The 21,226-nt window shown below is 39.2% G+C and overlaps 1 protein-coding gene across 1 annotated transcript; it reads left to right on the top strand.

Annotated features, from left to right (window-relative positions):
• On the top strand, positions 1-7,570 carry LOC113421891 (interleukin-17F-like). Its single transcript, XM_087953132.1, has 3 exons — positions 1-175; positions 5,659-5,897; positions 6,809-7,570. The coding sequence occupies exons 1-3, from the start codon at positions 113-115 to the stop codon at positions 7,059-7,061; spliced, it is 555 nt and encodes a 184-aa protein (XP_087809258.1). The 5' UTR covers positions 1-112; the 3' UTR covers positions 7,062-7,570.
• The last annotated feature ends 13,656 nt before the right edge of the window (positions 7,571-21,226 follow it).

The raw sequence follows: 21,226 nt of genomic DNA, 5'->3' as shown, positions 1-21,226 counted from the left end.
GAGCATGCGTAGTCCTTGAGATAACTCGGGCGCTTGCGCAGGTGGCCAGATCGTCTAAGTTCTGGTGAAGCTGCTGCTGGAAGGAACTTCTCCGCTTGCTGGGCAACTTCTGATGCTGACGAAGCTGATGTCTCGGCTTCAGGCATTTCTGGGTGAGGGACCGATGGCAGTTCAGGTAGGCTTGCGTTCTTGTCGGATCTGAGGGAAGTTTCTGTGGGTGCCAGCAGTTTCTTTGTTGCAGGGACATCTTGAGGGCCATCTGCAAACGTACTCCAACATCTTCTAAGCTGGTTGATATGGCGGTGCCAGATGCTCCCGTCTTGCAGTAGGACCCTGTAAGACTTAGGACCAGTTACTGCCACAATTTGCCCAGGCATCCACAAGGGGTGTCCCGTATAGTTCCAGGCATAGACCTGGTCATTCTCAGTGAACTCCCTTGCCTGGCTTTTTGACCCTAGGGGTGTGACTAGGGCATAATGCGGATGGAGTCTGTCTAGGGTGGTCCTCAGGCGTCTACCCATGAGAAGTTCAGCTGGAGACTTATTAGTGGTGGCACAGGGGGTTGTGTGCTGGGTCAGGAGGCACTTAGCGAGCCTAGAGTGCCAATCTAAAGGCCCAAACCTTGCCAGGGCCTCCTTAACTGATCTGACTGCCCTTTCAGCCAGGCCATTACTGGCAGGATGAAAAGGAGCTGTAAGTGCGTGCCTTATTCCTAGGTTGGCTAGGAAAACCTCAAACTCACAGGAAGTAAACTGGGGGCTGTTATCAGACACAATGGTGTCAGGGAGGCCATGGGTAGCAAATATCCTTGATAGAGCCTTAGTGACAGCTTCTGAAGTTGTGGTGGTCATCAAGGTCAGTTCTACCCATTTAGAAAAAGAATCCACCATTACCAGGAATGTATGCCCATGAACGGGGCCAGCCAGATCAATATGCACCCCGGACCAAGGGGCCACAGAATCTTCCCACCTGCCTGGAGTGGATGTGGGTGGAGCAGGTCTGGTAGCCTGGCATGGCTGACAAGCATTCACCCAACTTGTAATCTGCGTGTCCATGCCTGGCCACCATACATAACTGTGAGCCAGGGCCTTCATCCTGACAATGCCGGGATGGCCCTCATGCAGGACCTTTAAAACTGAGTCTTGCAACTTAGAAGGGATAACTATCCTAGTTCCTCAAAGTAAACAGCCTTGCAAAGAAGATAGTTTTTGCTGGCGAATTTTGAAAGGCACGAATTCGGGGGCATAAGTAATTGCTGGCCACCCCCTTCCCACCCAGTCAAGAACTTGGGCGATTACCTTGTCCCTGGAAGAGTGGGCAGCGATATCAAGGGCAGTTATGGGGAGTTTGAGATCATTGATCTGGAAAACAGCATTAGTTGGTGCAGGATCTTCCACAGGAACAGGCAGTGGGCAGTGACTGAGAGCATCAGCGTGGCATAGACTCTTGCCAGGACAATGAACCAATCTATAGGAATAGGCAGCCAGAAATAAAGTCCACCTGGTCATTCTTGGAGACAAAATCTGAGGAATTTGTCTTTCGCCAGACAGAAGGCCTAACAGAGGCTTGTGATCCGTTATCAACTCGAAATAGTGTCCATATAGAAACTCATTGAATTTTTTGACAGAAGCAACTGCAGCCAAAGCCTCCTTGTCAATTTGGCTGTAGTTGCACTCAGCTGGGGAGAAGGTTCTGGAGAAAAAGGCAATGGGTGCCTCAGAACCGTTAGGCAGTCTATGACTTAAAACAGCACCTATGCCAAAAGGAGAAGCGTCTGCTGCTAAAACTAAAGGCAATTGTTCATTAAATTGTATCAGGACAGCATTGGATGTAAGTAATGATTTGACAGTGTGGAAGGCATGGGCTTCCCTAGGTCCTCAGTGCCAGGGGGATTGCTTGTCCAAGAGTCTGTGCAGAGGCTCTGCAACGGAAGCTTTATGAGGCAAGAATGAAGCGTAAAAGTTAAGAAGTCCTAAAAAAGCCTGGAGCTCAGTCTTGTTAGTTGGCGTGGGTGCCTCGTGAATAGCCCTTACTTTGGATTTGATTGGGTGAATACCAGAGGCATCAATTTTGTATCCCAAAAATTCTACCTGTGGGGTGGCAATAGTGCACTTGTCTTTCTTTAACTTAAGGCCATGCTGTCTGAAACGATCGAGGACTCCTCTGACTCTTTGCAGTAACTGAGGCTTGTCAAGGGCAGATATTAAAATGTCATCAAAGTACAGAACTACGCCTGGTAACCCTTGGAGAAGACTTTCCATTAAGGATTGGAAAATCCCTGGGGCTACACTTACACCAAATTGGAGGCGCCTACATTTGAAAGCGCCCCTGTGCGTTACAATAGTTTGTAGTTCAGCGACTGTGTCATCAACAGGGAACTGTTGATAGGCTTGTGACATGTCTAATTTAGCGAAAATGGTTCCTGGCTCAAAAGAATGTAGAAGGTGCTGGATAACAGGGACTGGATAGGCGCTGATTTGTAAATATCTGTTCAATGACGTCTTGTAATCAGCGCAGATTCTCACGCTCCCGTCTTTCTTCAGGGGTGTCACTATTGGGGTTTCCCATTTTGCGAAGTCCACAGGCTCCAATACACCTTGTTTAATTAATTTGTCCAGCTCAATGTCTAATTTGGGGTGGATTGCAAATGGTACCCTTCAAGGCTTTAAACGGATTGGTACTGCCTGAGGGTCCAAGTTGAAAGATATTGGGGTTCCTGAATAACAGCCCAGCCCCTCGCTGAACACATCAGCATAGTCATTAAACAAAGTATCCACTTCAGCATTTGTAATAGAGTGGATTCCGCTTATATGGAGGCCAAGGGCAGGGAAACAGTCTAACCCCAACAGGCTAGGGAGTGCACCATCCACTACCACTAAAGGCAAGTGACCTTTAAAATTTTGAAATTGTACAAAAACTGCCTTTTCCGAGGACTGGGATGGTTCTGCCTTGGTAGTCTCATAGGGTTAACTGGCAGCCAAGAAGTTTCTTCTTAGCCATTCTGGGAAGTAGCTGTTTCAAGGTGCTCCAGGAGATGATGGACAGTGCTGAGCCTGTGTCAACCTCCATCCTGCAAGGTTTTCCTTCTATAGAAACAAAAACACAAATTTTGTTAGAGCCTTTGTTAGTCAGCTTGGCTTGATAGCAGGTAAAACAGTCTTCAACTTGTTTTTGGAAATGTTGGGTTGTTTGAGGCTTTTGGGCAAAAGTCTTTCCTGCTTGACAGACCCTGGCTAAATGACCCTTCCTTTGGCATTTTAGACAAATGGTATTCCTGAACTTGCAGGATGCCCTGAGGTGGTTTCCCCCACAGCTTAGACAAATGGGCTGGTGCTGTGGAGGTAGATTGGGGTTTGGCTTATTTTCCCCTTGACTGGTTTTTTGCTGCCTGAGGCGATTTACATCATTAGCCCCTTCAGAGCCTTCTTCTGAGGAGGCTTCATCGTAATGGATGGCTGAGCTTCCCTAATTAATTGGATTTCCCTGAATTTCTGCTGCTAAAAGCACAGATAGTTCAGCAGCTTGAGACTCTTCAATTGCTATCTTAAGGGTTAAATCTCTTTTAGCCAAAAGACATCTTTGTAGCCTTAAATCCCTGACTCCACAAACTAGTTGGTCTAATAACATGTCTTCCAGATAGTCTCTAAACCCACAATGCAAAGTGGCTGTTCATAGGGCAGCCATGTACCCACTAATAGTCTCTCCCTCAGCTTGAATCCGTCTCCTAAAAGCATGATGCCTGGCAATTTGGGATGGCTTAGGGGAATAGTGGTTGGAAAGAATTTCCTGCAATTCTTCCCATAGAACAGTCTTAACTGAATGTGGAGCCAATAATGCCATAGCAGTGTCAAACACTGTGGCTCCGCAAAAACTTAAAAAGTAGGACTTCTTCCTATGGTCGGAAATGTCAGCAAGGTCTATGGCATCTAGAAAACAGTCAAATCGGTTTCTGTAGGACTCCCATGTTTCCGCTGTCAGTCTGAAAGGCGGGAATGCAGGGTTTGAAGTCATCTCGATTCAGCGGTGCCGTATCTTTCGAAGAAAGTTGAAATTCGCGCTCGCGAATAGTGACAGTAGCTCTTAAATGACAATCAGCTCGGTAGTGACTTCGGCTCTTTTTGTAGTGACTTCGCTCAACGATTCTTTGCCCGGTTGCCTCTTATAGGGATCCCGCCCTCGTTGCCAGGGTTGTAGAGTGGCGGAATAACCTGAGGCAAACTCGGAGGGAACTTCAGCTGTTACTTTATTAAGACAATAAAGGGTTGCCGCGGCTGCCACGCTAACAAGGCAGCCAGCTGGCGGACAACAGCTGATGCCGTTTGACAGCTCCTTTTATAGCCGGCTGTCAAACGGCATCAGCCAATAGGAACGGTCTGTGTTCCCGCTGGAAACACGGATCGGAGTGAAGACTTCGGCTTAGTCCATTGCGAACGCTACAGCTGCCTTAACCGTTAGACCAAATTGGCTATGGTTTTTAAATTACACAGATTAATTGTACAGATCATGAATGTGTGCTAGCTTTCTAAATGGTTAAAAAAACCAATATACTATAATCACTTAATATATAGCACACTGCCCATCATATTCCTGAAAGCTGTTCAGGTGAACTCACAAAGCATGCTATTATCTTGCATAACATCTATATTTTATTCAAACAAATCATTTGGTGGATTCCCCTTCATGTCCCCTTGAACATGAATGTGTATAACTACAAGGAAATAGTTAAAAGAGAAAAAAAAAAAAAAACCACAATTGCCCAGAACCACAAGTGGAAATCTATCTCTGCATTGCAGTGGAAAAAAAATGTCTGAGATTCTGGAGACAATATAAAAGGAGATGCTATTGCATTCATGGACAGGGTTTGACCTACTAATCTCACTGGTAGAGCATCAAGCAAGTTGAGATAATAACAACACGAAGGGTAGTTATGACATCCAAAAGATTGCCCTTATTGGTGAGTGCACTGTTTATTGATTTTAAAAACTATTCTTTTGTCCTTGTATTTTTATCTCCAGAGGTCTAACATTTGATATACATACTTGTTCTGTCTTTGTAATTTCTTTAATCATTTTTTCATGCTCACGTTATAGCTATTACAATCTTTTCTCATAAATGAAAATCCTCCAATCTATTTGATACAAAAAATGAAAACCATTGGTTATTGAAAAAAGACTGGTTTTCCCCCCCCCTATATAACTATACATTTCTGACAGTAGCGATAACACTGAAAGATGATTTGTACTTGATTCTCTTTTTGTCGCTTAATCATTTGATTTGTATCCCACTTTTCATTCAGGAGTTCAGATTGGTATCTGTTGTGGTCTCACTCCTAATTTTCCCAAAATAATTACCCCATGAGGTTCCATAGGTATTGGTGGGTTGCAATCTGAGTTTCCACACTCTTAATTGTACACCTAAACCACAATACCACACTGGCTGTCTTAAACAATTCTTAATACAGTTCAGCATTTCAGTTAATCTTGAGCTGTGGTGCCCCTCAATTTGCACATTAATTACTGCTTCCAGCAACTATTTTAATGCTTGAGTTCTAAACTCCAATATTAAAGGAGCACAAGCTACTAAGGGTGGACATCTTTTACCCAAGAAATGACACTTTACCCTTACCTATGCCTGATACATCCATGGATTCTTTTACAGGTTGTTCTGCTGATACTGGTACTTGCAGTGGGGAATTTAGCCCATGGAGAAAGCATTAATAAAATCAATAAGAAACAGAGAGGAAGAACAACTAACAATTGCCCAACTCAGCCAGGAATTCAAGAAAATACCAAATTCCCAGAGACAATGAAGGTGCACATACCTCTTGCTCAGGCAGAATCCATGAACAGAATGCCTCATGATGTTAAAAACAGATCTCTGTCTCCATGGGATTACAGGTACTATTCACCTTTTTATTGTTAAGCTATATTAGCTACAATACATTATGGCAGTGACAATCCCTCAATGCCTTTTGAGTACTTAAAAAATTCTGGGGTATGAGAACTTCTAAAGGTTGCAAGATCTTATGAGGTTGGCAAACATAAAAGCTATACACATTTTCTGGAAAAAAAAATACACCGGACAATTCATAATTGGACAGGTAAATGTCACTTGAACTGTTCATCAATTTGTGAGATCCTTAGTGATCACATCTATTATTCTGCAAGAATATAATATGGCTTTGTGAATATGATTTTTAGTTAGTTGGCCAATTCCAGTCTTTGTACTTACATTCATTACTATAAAAGCAATCTAGGAGAATTTTCTTTATGGTTCCTTTCTTAAATCTACTATATGAGATGAGAATGAAAATTTGTTCAGGATAGAGCCACATAGGGAATTAATTCAGTGATAAATTCTAGCTGACAGTAACGATAACACTAAGTTATGAATTCAAGCAGTTTCTTATAAGGCGAAATCTCTCTTATCAACAAAGGGATGTTATAAAAATCAGATATGATTTCTGAGTAAAAAGCAATGTGGGAGTAATTGTTAAGGAGACCAAAAAGTCTTTTCTGGTGGTGTTTTTTTTTTGTGGTTCAGGACCATAACCAAAATATAATTCTATGAGGAATAGCACTAGGAAATTCTGAGAAACATTCATCATGAATGTTTGTCTATATTTTATTATATGATTGGGGAAATCGGGGTTCTGTCTCCTAGGATTCAAACATAAGATTCCTCTTTAGTCTATTTTTTTCCCTAATGGGTGCTGATTAACATTCAGGATTCCAAGTTCTTCGTGAATTTTGATGAAGAAACGGCATTGTTGTCCTGTGAGCCATATCTTTTGTGTGTTAACTTACAGTGTTCAGGAAGATCCTAACAGATTCCCACACACAATTTCCGAAGCCAGCTGCCGTTATACCGTTTGCCTGGATTCCACGGGGAAGAATCTAAACTATGCTATGAACTCTGTTCCTATTCAGCAGGAGATCTTGGTTCTGAAACGCAAACATATTGGCTGCAAGCAAAGCTATTGGTTGGAGAAACAAATGATCACCGTTGGATGCACCTGTGCCTTTCCCACTTCCAACGCTTATCAGAAAAAGGTTTTTTAATATGGTTGAAAAATAGCCAAAGGTGTCACATTATCGGCTGAAGTAATCAGGGTGATACAATGCTTGCTTGGCTAATTGGAAAGAAATTGTTAACTCTGAATGTAGCCTCTTTTAGAATTAGGGATGGTTTTATTTAAAGCTCTTATGGTATTTCAAAATATGTTTAAATGTTCTGGGAATATATCAAATGTATTTTCTTTAATTATGGGAGGGAGTTGGGGTCCAGATGTCCACCACCCAGCCACTAAGACAGAAAAAAAATCTCCATTGAAGCTCTTCTTCTGTTTGGCTTCAAAAAGAATGAATTCTTGCTCTGTACTAATTTTATACGATTCATAGCCTGTTTTTATTTGTCTTGTTGATCTATGTGGAGGTCCTGAAAATTGCAATGCATACGATATTTAAAACCCAAGGAGGAGCAAAGAAGAAATATGTTTTTGTCTCTATTTATAAGATGTATTTATAATACCATATTTATGCACTTGCAGAAACATTGTTGGATAAAATTTTGTAGTATTTATTCAGTAATTTATATAGCAAATAAAAAGGTTCATATATTTAATTGTCCACATAGTCATTGCTTTCCCCAAATATCCATTTAGTTTCCTTTGACATGAACATCATTGTGACACAACTATTTGGTATTTAGAAAAGGTGCTCTGAATGTCCATGGGATAGAATGCTAAACCAGAGCAGACACATATCTTAATATGGATGAAAATGTGACTCGCCTACCCGCTACGATCTTTCTGAAGGAAAAAAAAAAGAGCTACTGAAAGGTAGTAGCCCGGAGTAGTTGGAAAGCAGAGCTCAGGCTCAAACATGGCTTGAAAGTTGCTGGTAAACTCTGTCCTGGAAGCAAAGGTTCATTCCTTTCCAAAGCTCAGCTGGGCAGTCAATGACCTTGATCATGTTAGTCTTCTGCTCAAACAAAGTAATGGGTTCAATTGCCATGCTGGCTCAGTTTCCTAAGGATCTCATATCTTACTCAGGTCTTCCTAAGGGACACAGTTAATAGTATCTGACCCTGTTTCAGGATAAATAAGCATCCACTTAAGTGTCAGGATCTCACTTTGGGTCTGACTCTATCTGCATGGTCTATTCAGTCCCCAATCCAGTGCATCTCTGTCTGCTTTTCTATCATTTCTGGCAAATTGGTGAGACTATTATTTTCACTCAATCTGCATATGCTGTGCAGAAATTCTGGGTCTGCTATAATAAAATAGAAAAATAGAGAAAACTTTAGCAATACTTTTTGCATGACTCTATCCAATGGATTATTGAAAAGAGGCTTCTGGAATAACCTCACTTTATATTCCTTCCTTCGTACTTGTTTCTATGGTTTGGGAGGGAGGCATGATTTTGGAATGTTTCTGACCTTCTCAGTGGGCTGTTTCAGTCCAGTGGGGCAATGACAAATAAGCCTAGTGGTCTTGATATGTAGGGAGTCATACAGGTCAAAACTCTCTGCCTTATTTTATTTTATTTATTTTCGTTTTGTGTTGTTTCATTTTTATTTATTTTCTTCCCTCCCTCCCTCCCTCCCTCTCCTCCCTCCCTCCCTCCTCCTCCCTCCCTCCCTCCTTCCTTCCCTCCCTTCCTTCCTTCCTGGTAACTTTTAGTTATATATACCATTAAAACATAAAAAATTAAAATCAGACATTAAAATCAAGGACTCATGAGGAGGGAGTGGGAGGGAGAGGTGGGACCTGTTATTACTCAGTCAACACCTCCACTGTGCTGTTCCCCCACTAGGGCTTCAAGCTGATTGGCAGAGCCACGTCTTTAGGCCAGTGGTGTGATTGAATTTTATTTTTACTACTGGTTCTGTGGGTGTGGCTTGGTGGGCATGGCAGGGGAAGGATACTGTAAAATCTCCATTCCCTCCCCACTCCTGGGGGAAGGTTACTGCTGGTTCTCCGAACTACTCAAAATTTCCACTACCGGTTCTGCAGAACTGGTCAGAACCTGCTGAATACCACCCCTGCTTTAGGCCCTTATGAAAAGATAGAAGGGTTGGGGCCAACCCTATATCGGGGGGCAAAATATTCCAGATGGCAGGAGTAACAGTAGAGAAAGCCCTCTGCCTAGACCCCACCAGCCAGAATAATTGGACTGATGGGACCTGCAGCATGCCTCCCCTGCCATGCAAGTGGGATGGGCCAATCCCAGTGGGCTGAGATGGTCCCTCAAGTAACATGGATCCAGGCCAGGAAGGATTTTAAAGATGATCATCAATATCTTGAATTGTACCCAGAAGCAGACTGGTAACCAATGCACCTCATGGAGGGGACATTCTTGGGGCTCTGAAAACTACTCTACTGCACTCTGAAAACTACACTCCGCTGCACTCTGCACCAGCTATTGCTACCAAATGCTCTTCAAGGGTAGCCCAATGTAGAGTGCATTACAATCCTCCAGCCATGAGATGACAAGGGACTGAATGGCAGAGCTCAGGGAATTCTGATCCAGGAAAGGCCACAACTGGCACACAACATGAAGTTGTGCAAAGACTGTCCTAGCTGCAAATGCCACCTGTTCCTCGAACAGGAGTTGTGAGTCCAGGATTACCGGGTCTTTCTGGGCAGTGCCACCCCATCCAGAGTTAAGGATGACAAAGTCCTGGATCCCAGAGCCCCACATACCCAAAGCCATTTGGACTTACCAGGATTCAATTGAAGTATCCCATCCAGGTTCCTACAGCCTCCAGGCATCATGAGAGGGCAGTCACAGCATCACTTTGGTTAATAGATTTGGGTATCATCAGCATACAATAAATACCTCAAACTGTGGTGATGGTTGATTTGATTGAGCGGTTTCATATCGATGTTGAAAAAGAGTGGATAAATTATGGAGCCCTGTGGTATGCCACAGAATAGCGGCCGAGGGCTGGACCTCTCCCTCCCTATCAATACTGATTGGGATCTGCCACAGAGAAAGCCATGTGTGTTGTGTGTGAAATTAATCCTAGCAAAGTGCCCTGTATTGCCAAAGGAAGACTGGAGGTGAGAAATAAAGTTTTATTCCAATGGGAAATTATGCTGAGAAGTAAGGCAGGAGAGACTAGGAAGACCAAGTGAGGTTTCAGTCTGCCTATCTCAGTGATGGTGAACCTTTTTGGCACCTAGTGCCCAAACCAGAACGCGCATGCATGTGCACATGCCGGAGTGCCAGAAAACTGAAAACCAGCTGGCCGGTACACACATGCCTGTTTTTTGGCCATTTTTGGCCATTTACTGGCTGGTTCTTTGGTGTTTTTTGGGCCATCTTCAGGCCGTTTTTAGCCTGAATATGGCCTGAAAAACGGCCTGTTTTCAGGCTGTTTTTCAGGCTGGTTTCAGGCCTTGTTTGGGCCATTTTCAGGCTGTTTTTTGAGCTGGAAAATAGCCTGAAAAATGGTCTGAAAAATGGTCTGAAAAACGACCTGAAAATGCCCCCAAAACAGCCTGAAAATGCCCCTGAAAAGGGCCCAAAATTGGCCTGAAAAAGGCCTGAAAAATGGCCTGAAAATGACTCCAAATTGCTCTGAAAATACCCTGAAAGGGGCCCAAAATTGGCCTGAAAACAGCCTGAAAAATGGCCTGAAAAAGGTTTGGAAAATGGCCGTTTTTCCAGTGCTCTGGTGCCCACGAAGACTAGGTAACTAGTGCCAGAAACCAGAAGAGGAGCTGACGACAGCACATATGCCCACTGAGAGGACTCTGCATGCCACCTCTGGCACACGTGCCATAGGTTCGCCATCACGGGCCTATCTCATAACTAAGCTATACCAATTCAGATGAGCGTCTCTATCACCATAATTCCTGCTCCCCAAGGTCATCAGAAATTGACCATATTTTAACTGTTTTCCCCATTCTACCCCCACCCCCGTACCCTCCCCTCTCTCCTCCCATTCTCTTTCCTTTCCTCCTTTCTTGGCCTCTGCCAAGGCCTGTTTGTTTTTTGTTTTTCTGTATATATTTTGTAGATGTGTTGTTTTTAATGGTAAAATTAATAAAGTTTCTTTAAAAAAAAAAGAAAGAAATTGACCATGTTATCTTTACCTTTACAAAGGGAGAATCTTTGGCAGCAATAAGCACATTGCACTGGTATCTGATGGGTTTTGCTGAGCCCTAACTATCCGTATTAATCTTTTTTTTCTTGACCCATTTATTTGGATATATTTATTTTGTGTTATTTGTCTAAAATTTCATTTTGATATACTTTGGATTAAATCTTCCAGTTTGCACTGGGGTTACAGATATGTAGTACTCCCTCCAAAAAAAGCCCCTTACATATGATCCATTTCTTGATATCTTATCATGTTTTCGTTCTATTGATTTTGTTGAATGAAGACTCATTTCGTCTGATTGATGTAAGTGAAAAACCACAGACAGCCCTTGAGTTCATTCCAAGAATATCACTTGAACTAAATGAACATTAACCGAGAGTGTCAGAATGTGGTGCACTGTGGCTTTGTGTGTTTTGTTTCTTCAACTAATATTTGAAATAAGGACCCACTTTATTTTCTACCTCTCCTACATGTCTGCTCAAGCACTGAGGTTTAAATGCTTAGTCAGCCTGTCCTACATTTCACATCAGTGAAAACCACTTTTGGATACAGGAGGGAGCAAGAGGGCTACTGACACAACAATCTCTTTGGGTGATTTTTTAAATCTTTTTTATTCATCTCTGCTAATAATCAGGCATTGTTAGAAGGAGAGACAGAGGATAGTTCCAAATCTCCCTGCCATGCACAGTGATTTACATTATTTCTTTCCTCTGTGCAAGGTGCAGTGAATTTCACTCCAGGATACTTGCTTGCCTTATTTCCTTCGTACCTGCAAAACTTCGCATGGGTCTTCTGTGTAGGCCACCTTCACAGCAAATTACAACTATCCCCATTGTTCGTTCTCTTAATGGTGAGGCAGTATATGTGCATTGGATACATTTTGGTAATCCGTCTTCTAGTCTCTCTTAAAAACAAATCTCTCTCCCCTGAAGAAGGGCATATGAAATTCATAGTAATTGCCACAGTAGGTATGTGAGATTCACTTATATTCAAATGGCTAGGATTATTATTAAGATTCTTATTACATACACATGGTCTTTAAAACCTGGGAAAATCTATCTGAAATTTCATATCACGAGGGAGATATCATATTACAAGGGACCAAACTACCGAATGTGAGCAGTATGCTTCACTCATCCCTTTTATTCCCTCTCATATCAAGAATGGAAGTCTGACTGGCCATCAGCTTTGATTGATGGGTGGATGGATTTTGTGCCATTGAATGATTTTCTCCAGGAAGATCTGTTCCCAGCCTGGTCCTTCAGATCTTCAAAGGGTGCAGGTATACCCTTGCAATTGAGTCCACCCACCTTGCCATTGATCATCTTCTCCTCTTTTCTTCCACCTGCATTAGAACCTTTTCCAGAGAGACTTATGCCTTCACACACAATGTGTTCAAAATGTGATAATTTGAATCTGGTCCTTTGGGCCCCAAGTGAAAATTCTGTATTGATTTATTTGAAAATCCATGTTTTCATTTTCTTAGTTGCCCAAGCTATTCTCAGTAGTCTTTCTAACACCAACATTCAAAAAGCACCAATCTTGCTTTTTCCAATTTTACCGTCAGAAAATGTTACTTTTGTATTAATATGAATGCATAATATTGTGTTCCAAACAAATGTGACTCGCTATTGGAACACCTTGACTTCCAAACAGCCCACACATCTTCTCCAGTCCCTACAAACCATTTGGAAACTGACTGTGTGGCTACTTATATTCTTTGGTATGATGAGAGGTTGATGCAATCACCATGAGCTATCAGTACTCCCATCAGTTCACCAACAGAAAAGGATGAATCCTATTCATTCAGTGATCTACTTCTTGGATGGTGAAGAATCAAAGTAGAGCGACAAAGTATTCTTTGCTGGGATTTAGACTTCATCAGATGCCCAACAGTCCTGCTTGAGAACATTTCATCTGCTATTTACAGAAGTGTATTATACTGGTGATTTAACAGGAGTGCTTTGATTTTATTAAAATGTTGGCTTTATTGGCATGTTCAAATGTTGCAAGGATCTCCTAATATGTGTATGTCTGTGTGAGAGAAAGAGATTCAGGAATTCCCTACATGGGATTAGATAATCATGACATAAAGTTATCTTTACATCAGCTCCATTAAATATGCAAACATAAATTGAAGCATAGAACCTAATTTATACTTTGATTTCTGAACACAGCAGCCAATGGAAAATATTTTATCAGAAGAAGGTTGTTTCCTTTTAGCCACCTGCGGATATCCTCAGTCAGTTGATCAACTTTCTGACAAGACCTTTGTCATGTGAAAATTAATCCTCATGCTTTATATAGGAGTTTTTTTTCATACCACCTTATGAAATATTTTGGTTTCCTATTATTTTAAATAAAACACTACTCAGTGAAAGAGACTATATGTTGTTTAACATTTTATGATACTTTCAAGTTCAAATAAACAAAATGGAATAGTATCTGAAATTATGAAATCCTCATATAGAAGGATATTCTATAGAATACGCAACTTTCTCGATTGCTCCAATTATAAATTGATCTTGCCTAATGGAAGATTTTAATTCATTTTTTCTGCTGAAAAATTGAGAAAATTCTGCAATTTTTCTTCCCTCTTTCTCTCTCATTATCTACTTATCCACAATAGTGGTGCTTAAAGGTTTGTGAATCCTTTTGAATTTTCAATATGTTTGCATATATAATTATCTAAAATGTGCTGTGTTCTCCACACAAGCCCTAAAACTAGGTAAATAAAACCTAATTAAACAAATAAGTCAAGAACACTATACTTGTTCATTTATTTATTGAGGAAAATAATCTAGAATTACATATGTGCCATTTAAACAGTGAGAACATATATGGGAAAGTATGTTGGAATTCAGCCAATATATATTTAAAACGTCTATATTAAAAGGGTTTCCTTGTAAATTCTTTTTAGGAAATTATGTGGCAAATTCATTTGTCTCATGTGTTTTTCCTTCTACACAGTTTTAAGTTAATCTGGAAAGTTGCAGCATCAGCCTTTCCTGTCTTAGATCGGTTTCTTAACAGATTGATGACTAGAGGTTAGGATTAGAGTTATGGTTATGATAAGTAATGGGTGATAGTGAATGATAACATAGATAATGAATGGATATACTAACAATTTCATTGATTAAAAAAACAAGGAAAAGTAATTCATTGCTAGAAAAACTTGTATATCAATGTAGTTTTATCCATTCAAAAACATTTAAGATCTCTGCATTTAAAATCTTAGCAGAAAATATTAATAAAAGTGAAACCACAATGGCATTTAAAATTAGTAAAAATGAAAGAAAGAAAACAATATGGAAATTCTGAAGAGAAAATAAGAATGCTTGCTTATTCAATTTCATATTTGCATTCTTCAAAAGTTAATAGTAAAAATAAAATACGAGGATGTAGTCATATACAATAAACTCAGGGGTGGGATTCTACCAGTTCGCACCTATTCACTAGAACCGGTTGTTAACATTCTAAGCAGTTTGGAGAACCGGTTGTTAGAAGAAATTACTGGCCTAATCCTGTAAGGAAGGCAGGAAGGAAACATTCTGGTGTTGCTTACAGAAACCGCCCCTCTGTTAATCCTTATTACATTCTTGGCAGGACTAGACTTCCTATCTCAGGAACTTCTCTGGAGTTTATTTCCCCTCCTTTGCTGGTACTTTGCTTGTGTGGAGTGACCATTCAAAGTTACAATGGCACTGAAAAAAGTGACTTATGACCATTTTTCACACTTACAACTGTTGCAGCATCCCCACAGTCATGAGAAACCATGCAAGGAGATGTGTGCCTCGATGTGAGTGATATTGAGTTGGCCACGCCCAGCCAATAACATGACCACCAAGCCACACCCACCAATTAAGCCACACCCACAGAACCGGTTGTTAAAAAAATTGAATCCCAACCCTGAATAAACTGTAATATGAAACAGATTGGGACCTTTTGTTAAATACAGAATTCATTGTTATTGAGGTTTTTCATAGAAATTTAAGACAAGCTTAAAAACAACCAATGAAGATATATTCACTGGTTGTTCTAAGTATAGAGTATAGAGGAGTTTTTAAGTATAGAAGATTGTAGAAGAGACCTAAAAATGATAAATTGTTGTTTGTTGATCTCCCAGATATTATTGAACCAATTTAGGCTATGAAGAGATTTCTTAAAATTTGTCCAGGAAACTATATGGAAATGAGTTGCATTAAATAAAAGTATCCTACCCCTCCTAATAGAGTTTATGCATGTATTATATCACTTTTAATCTTATAATTGTAAAAATTGCATACAAGAAAATTTAAATTATAATCTCACCTTAGTTATTTTATTGTACTTTTGTTGGCTCTAGACAGATAGAATAACTACCGTATATCAAGTTGTACATGCAGAATAATATTGGCCCCAACTTCAGTATTTGAAGACCACCAAAAATGATAACAAGAACCAGATCTTTCACATTTTCCAGTATAAAATGAGATGCTGTTTACTGCTGCACTGAAATGCACATGGGAGCTACCAGTTGGTTGTCATTAGATGAATCTTAGATTGACACATGCTTACTCCATAATAATCCTATTACATTTGAGGGAAATAATTCTAAAGCATGTACTGTATGTGAAACATTGCAGATTTGGGTTTTCTTAGTATAGTCACATATTGTTCAACAATTTTTGAACAATAATTTATTTTTTTAAGCAATGCTTGCAATATCAAACAGTATTCTAAAACTGGCTTTAGAATGTATGGATTCATAGTTTGAATGGGACTATTCAAAGTACATTTGAATTGAACTATTGAACTAAAGGAACTGAATGGGGCTAGGAAATAAAATCAAGTATTTTCAGTACTCTCCTGTTATTTGAAACATTCAGAATATGTGCCTTGATCTAGAAGATGTCTGTTTCCCAGAGCACTGTAATAATCATACTGACTTAGTTAACATTATATTTGGTTCTTATTGAAAAGGTAGAAATTGCCACTTTAATAAGAGACTGAACTCTCCTCAGCAACAGCCAACTAGCTTTGTGGCAGATCATTTAGTCGTGCTAAAGAATAACACAGGGTTGGCATGTATGAGTTTTAGGAATCTGCAGCTTCCTTTTGCCTCACAGTTTAACATATAAATCTATGGCACAACTTCCTGGAGATTTCAGAAGTGGAAAATCTAAACATGACTCAGTTAAATGTATGTTGTGGTCAAGCAGTGAATAAGGTCAGCACTGCTATAGCTGGTTGAAGGGGACCAAACCTCCAGGAGAGACGGCCTTGGTTCCTTTTGACCAGCCAGAGCAATGCTTTTCTTCTAAGGTATATATATATATACACACACACACACACATGCTAATGCATATGAAGTCATCACCAGACCTTCAGAGGAACAAGTAGACAGCATACAAATGCTACAGGTTGACCTTAAAACCAATCTACCCTTATGTGAACTTCAAGTTGAAAAGCTCTCGTTTTTGGTAGCTGGGCTAAAGAATCATAATCTGAGTTTAGTTTTTTTTTTAAATGACAAGATTTGGCAGGATTCAGAGACACAACTCAATACTAGTACATGTAGTAGTGCTTATCTTCCCCTTTGAAAGAAATGGGTTTTTCCTCTTACTTGAAGAAAACACTGTTGTCAGCTGAAATCACCTGCCGGTTGTCATTCAAACACTGATTTTTGTAAAGCTATTCCAGCTGTACCTGACTGACAGCTGCCAGGGGCTGTTCAACTCCTTGGCACGTGGCAACTTTGTAACCGCAACAAAAGAAGCCTTTTTCTAGCCTATATGGAACCCACAAGCAATGAATGTATGAGGCTCATCACCAGCTGGGTGAAACTTAAAAGTATTTTCCAGATTTCAACTTTCTGTAAGTCGCTTAAACCATTCATGGATTTCTATGATTTAGGCATGATTATGCATGATGGGTATTTTCTGATGTATCCTCTATTTTATGTAGCAACATATAATCAATCAAAAATGTTAAATAAGCAAAACCAATATAGAGATTCTTTCATACTGGTATTAAGTGATCAATTTCCGATTTAAATCCTGTATTATTATATTACAGTAGATGATTTCAAATAAAAAAACTTGTCTAGAGCAGCTAGATATAAAAAAGGATCTAAAATAACCAGACACAAAGGAGAATATCATACTCTTATATATTAGTTTTCCCATTGTTATAGCCCTAGGATGTGACACTGTTGCTATCAAAAATCCTGACATAATTAAAGTCACAGAAGTTGTGTAATACTACATCATGTTCTGACCCCATTCTGAGTCTTTTCACAATTTATTTCATATTTTGATTTTTTATAACCTCAATTTCCATTTGCTAGATGTATTTTTTTTCCTTTCTAAACTACACAAAAAGATAATTGTTACCATCTGCACTTATTTCTCTCTCTTTGGCCAAAAGTACAAAAGGTATATCTGTCATTTAATGAGAAAGAAATTGATTAAAGTATACACTGCTAATTGAAGTACATAATAATACTTAAAAATATATTGGAGAAATTTATTTAGTGACAACTACAGTTTGTTTGCATACATTCCAATAAGCCAAGAATATTTCACATTTCTGAAATCAGGACAAAACCTTAATTGTAGCATAATTGATTTCTCTGTCTTTCTCTTTCTCTCTTGTTTCCATATTATGAGAGAGAAGTACAGGTATATACACAAGCAGAAAAGGATTCTTCAAGGGCAGATTCATCCTTCTGAAACCACACACTTCCTTACATTCCATAATAATGTAATTCATATGGGATTATAAAGAAGTGTGTTGTCTCAAAAAGGGAAATTTCCACTTCTGTCGGGGGAAAAAATACTAGGAATCTGGAAGCTTGTCTGATAATACATTCTCACTAAAAGGATGCTTCTAGAGAAGGGTATTAATGTGCAATCACTTTGCATTTTCAAACATAGAATTTTGTTGGAGATTCAGATTGTATTGTTTTCAGTTGTAACTCTTCCATTTTTTTGTATCCATCTTTTCTGAAGCCATCATTCATTATTTTTTTCTTTCTGAAAAAAAAAAAAAGGGAAGAAAAAAAGCGATGTTTCTGGAAAGATCCCAGTTTTCCAGAAGATGATAATTATATTTCCTTAGTTTCAGAACAGTTGAATAACTTTGGTGCGTACCTATACAACCTGGTCTGCAAATTCTACACATATTAGATACACCAGATCATAAAAGACTTTTGGAATGTTTTCATCTTGTCTGTAGCCCTGCCTTCCATTGTTAAATGACAGTAGAACTGAATGTGCTTTAAAATGATCAGCTACCATACATGGCTTCTAAAGAATAGATTAATCTTCCAATAAATATTAAAGTGAAGCTTGATAAAATTCACTCCTCAGTCTACGTGAAACAGAATGTATTATTTGTCCAATGAAATCTACACTTTTTTTATCATTTTATAATGTGGACTGCATTAATAATGCATTAAAGCAGGGGTGTCCAACCTTGGCAACTTTAAGACTTGTGGACTTCAACTTCAAAAAAGTTGCCAAGGTTGGACACCCCTGCATTAAAGTGTTAAAGGAAACATATATTACTTTAAAAAAAAACAGCTTAGATATAGTAATTTATTGGGAAAATGCATACAACTTTTTGTACCTTTTTTTGGCCAAATTTAGTAATATATACAAAAAAAAGTGAAAAGAAACCTTAATAAAATTAGATGATCCACTTTTACATGGTTTAAACTTTTATTTAAAATTGTCTCAAAATTATTTTTAAATATTAAATTTGTATCCTTTTCACCTTGTGTAAGCACTTAAAGTGGTTTCTAACAATAAATTTATCTTATTTTTTCATATAATTAGTCTCTTTCTTTCCCATTCAGCTATGCCTGATGGGTCGTGTGCCATGTCAAAAATCACATCTATAAAGAAGGAATAGACATGCTTAAGAAATAGGAATAGGAATGTTTAACAAACATAAACAAATAACTACATTTCCTTTAGTTTTTCATACTGATTTTTTTATTAAATAATAAATCTAAGCAGCATGGAAAAAAATTACTATGTGACTGGGTCACAGCTATTACAGAATGGATGGATGGATGGATGGATGGATGGATGGATGGATGGAAGGAAGGAAGGAAGGAAGGAAGGAAGGAAGGAAGGAAGGTTGAAAAATCCCCTGTCTATGGAAAGTCATTTACAAATTTGCATGTATTTTTTAATAGGACAAACAACTAAATTAGACATGAGAAATCATTGTTATGGAAGTGCTACCTATATTTGCCTTAAAGGAAAGAATCAAAACATGGTTAAGCCTCTTAGCATTGTGAGCAATTTCAGCCTAATATGCCACCGGGTTTAATGATTGGGTTGAGATAGGGTTAGAAGGAGGTGAGTTGATGACATGATCTGGAAGTGAAGGATGTTCTTCAGAGAGAGCTCAAGTTATGACCTTAGGGAATATCCTATTTTGGACATAGATAAAAGAATGCCTAACTCTGCAAGGGGTTAGTTCTAAGTGCTAAGTAAACTACTCTTCCTTCAGAAGTCAGAGTCAGAAACAGGGAAGGGCAGATAAAACAAGGTAGATAAACCACCCAGCCAAGATATTTCTTGCCTCAAATGAAACAGTACATAGCACCTTTTGCTATGGGCTCCAGAGCCTAAAAAACTGAAGTATGATGTTTCCTGGGAGAGAAATATACAATATTTTTTAAAAAGTCCTAATAACTTCAGGCCATCCCAGACAAGGGCTGCCTGGTGATTAGAATGAGATAAAGAGAGCAGCCTTGCCTCTTTTGGTTTTGACCCACTTATGGTCAACATGTGACCAGAGGCCTTTCCTAGGATGCCCATCAGTGCTTGGCTCCTGATTCTCTCCCACTTTTACTTGCAGGGAGTTCTGTAAAAGAAGAAGAAAAGCAAACTGTCCTGCAGACTCTAATTGACAAACAACACTCCCAGCAATAGTAGCTATAGTTCATTCACCAAGATTAATCAATGTTCTACTTTTCTGACTCCCATAACTAAGAAATATTTCCCACCCCCACCAGCGTAGCAACAGCATGACTCTATGGAGCTAAGTAGTTCAAGATCATTTCAAGGTTGTGTCCTTACCACCACAACATATTGTCTCATTTTCTAAAAGTGTTGAAACAAACTCAGAGAGGAGTATTCCAAGCACTGAGATCGAATATATCACACAAGGACAAATCACATCTCTGTCTAAACATTTGCAGCTGGGTAGGAAATCAAACTGGCAAAGCAGAGAAGTAATAACTGCAGTTGTGTGAATTATTCCATCAGCTTTATCAGTTTACCAGTATAGGATATTGTTTTTCAACCATGCTGGCTGGGGAATTCTGGAAGTTGACATCCACAGAAGCTCAAAGTTGTCAAGACAAAACTGAAAAACACTATTATAGGATTTAGGTTGAACTCTTTCTGATTATTAGTAGAGTAGGGAACAATATAAATGAAAAAGAAGATTTTGCCAAAAGTTTTAAAAGGTAAGTAATATAATATAGCAAGGCCAATAGAAAATAAACTTAACTCCCATTTTTTTCTTATCTAAAATAAACAAACAAAAAAACAAATTAAAGGGGACAGATTGAAGAAGTTACTAACACCAAAGTTCAATTTTCATCTATAAATAGAGGTGATTATATAATGAATAAGCCTGATCTGGTGACAGTAACCCAATCATCTCTGGACTATAGAGTGACACATCTGTCCATTCCTGGCACGTAGTATACAATGGGAGACTGATAGATGCAGCTGTTTCTTACTCCTTCTAAATGAGTGACCATTTAAGTACTAAGCAATTGCGACCAAACATTTCCTATATTTTTTATTGCTTGTCAGTTAGAAAACTTTCTGGTTGTTTGATAAATAACGTACTTCTATCTACTAAGTATTAATTATTCACTTACGGTATTTTTCTCTTGCTTTTCAAACAATCATTATCAATCAAATGACTTACATCAATTAAAAGGGGCCCTGTTCTGGTGTAGCCATAGGGGGAGGTAAAAATAAAAATAAAAAGGGTGGCTGTGACACACATAAAAAGGGAGAAAAGCCTTGATATCATAGCTGTACCCATCACCTTTTAACCCCTTCCCCATGATACCTGCTTGGCTCTTAAGATAGCAATA

The sequence above is a fragment of the Notechis scutatus genome, chromosome 1 (assembly GCF_049901735.1).
Source record: "Notechis scutatus isolate UNSWTSFEM ecotype Mainland chromosome 1, rNotScu1.2, whole genome shotgun sequence".
Classification (NCBI taxonomy): Eukaryota; Metazoa; Chordata; class Lepidosauria; order Squamata; family Elapidae; genus Notechis; species Notechis scutatus.
The sequence above is the reverse complement of the archived record's forward strand: the minus strand, read 5'-3'. Positions and strand labels throughout refer to the sequence as shown.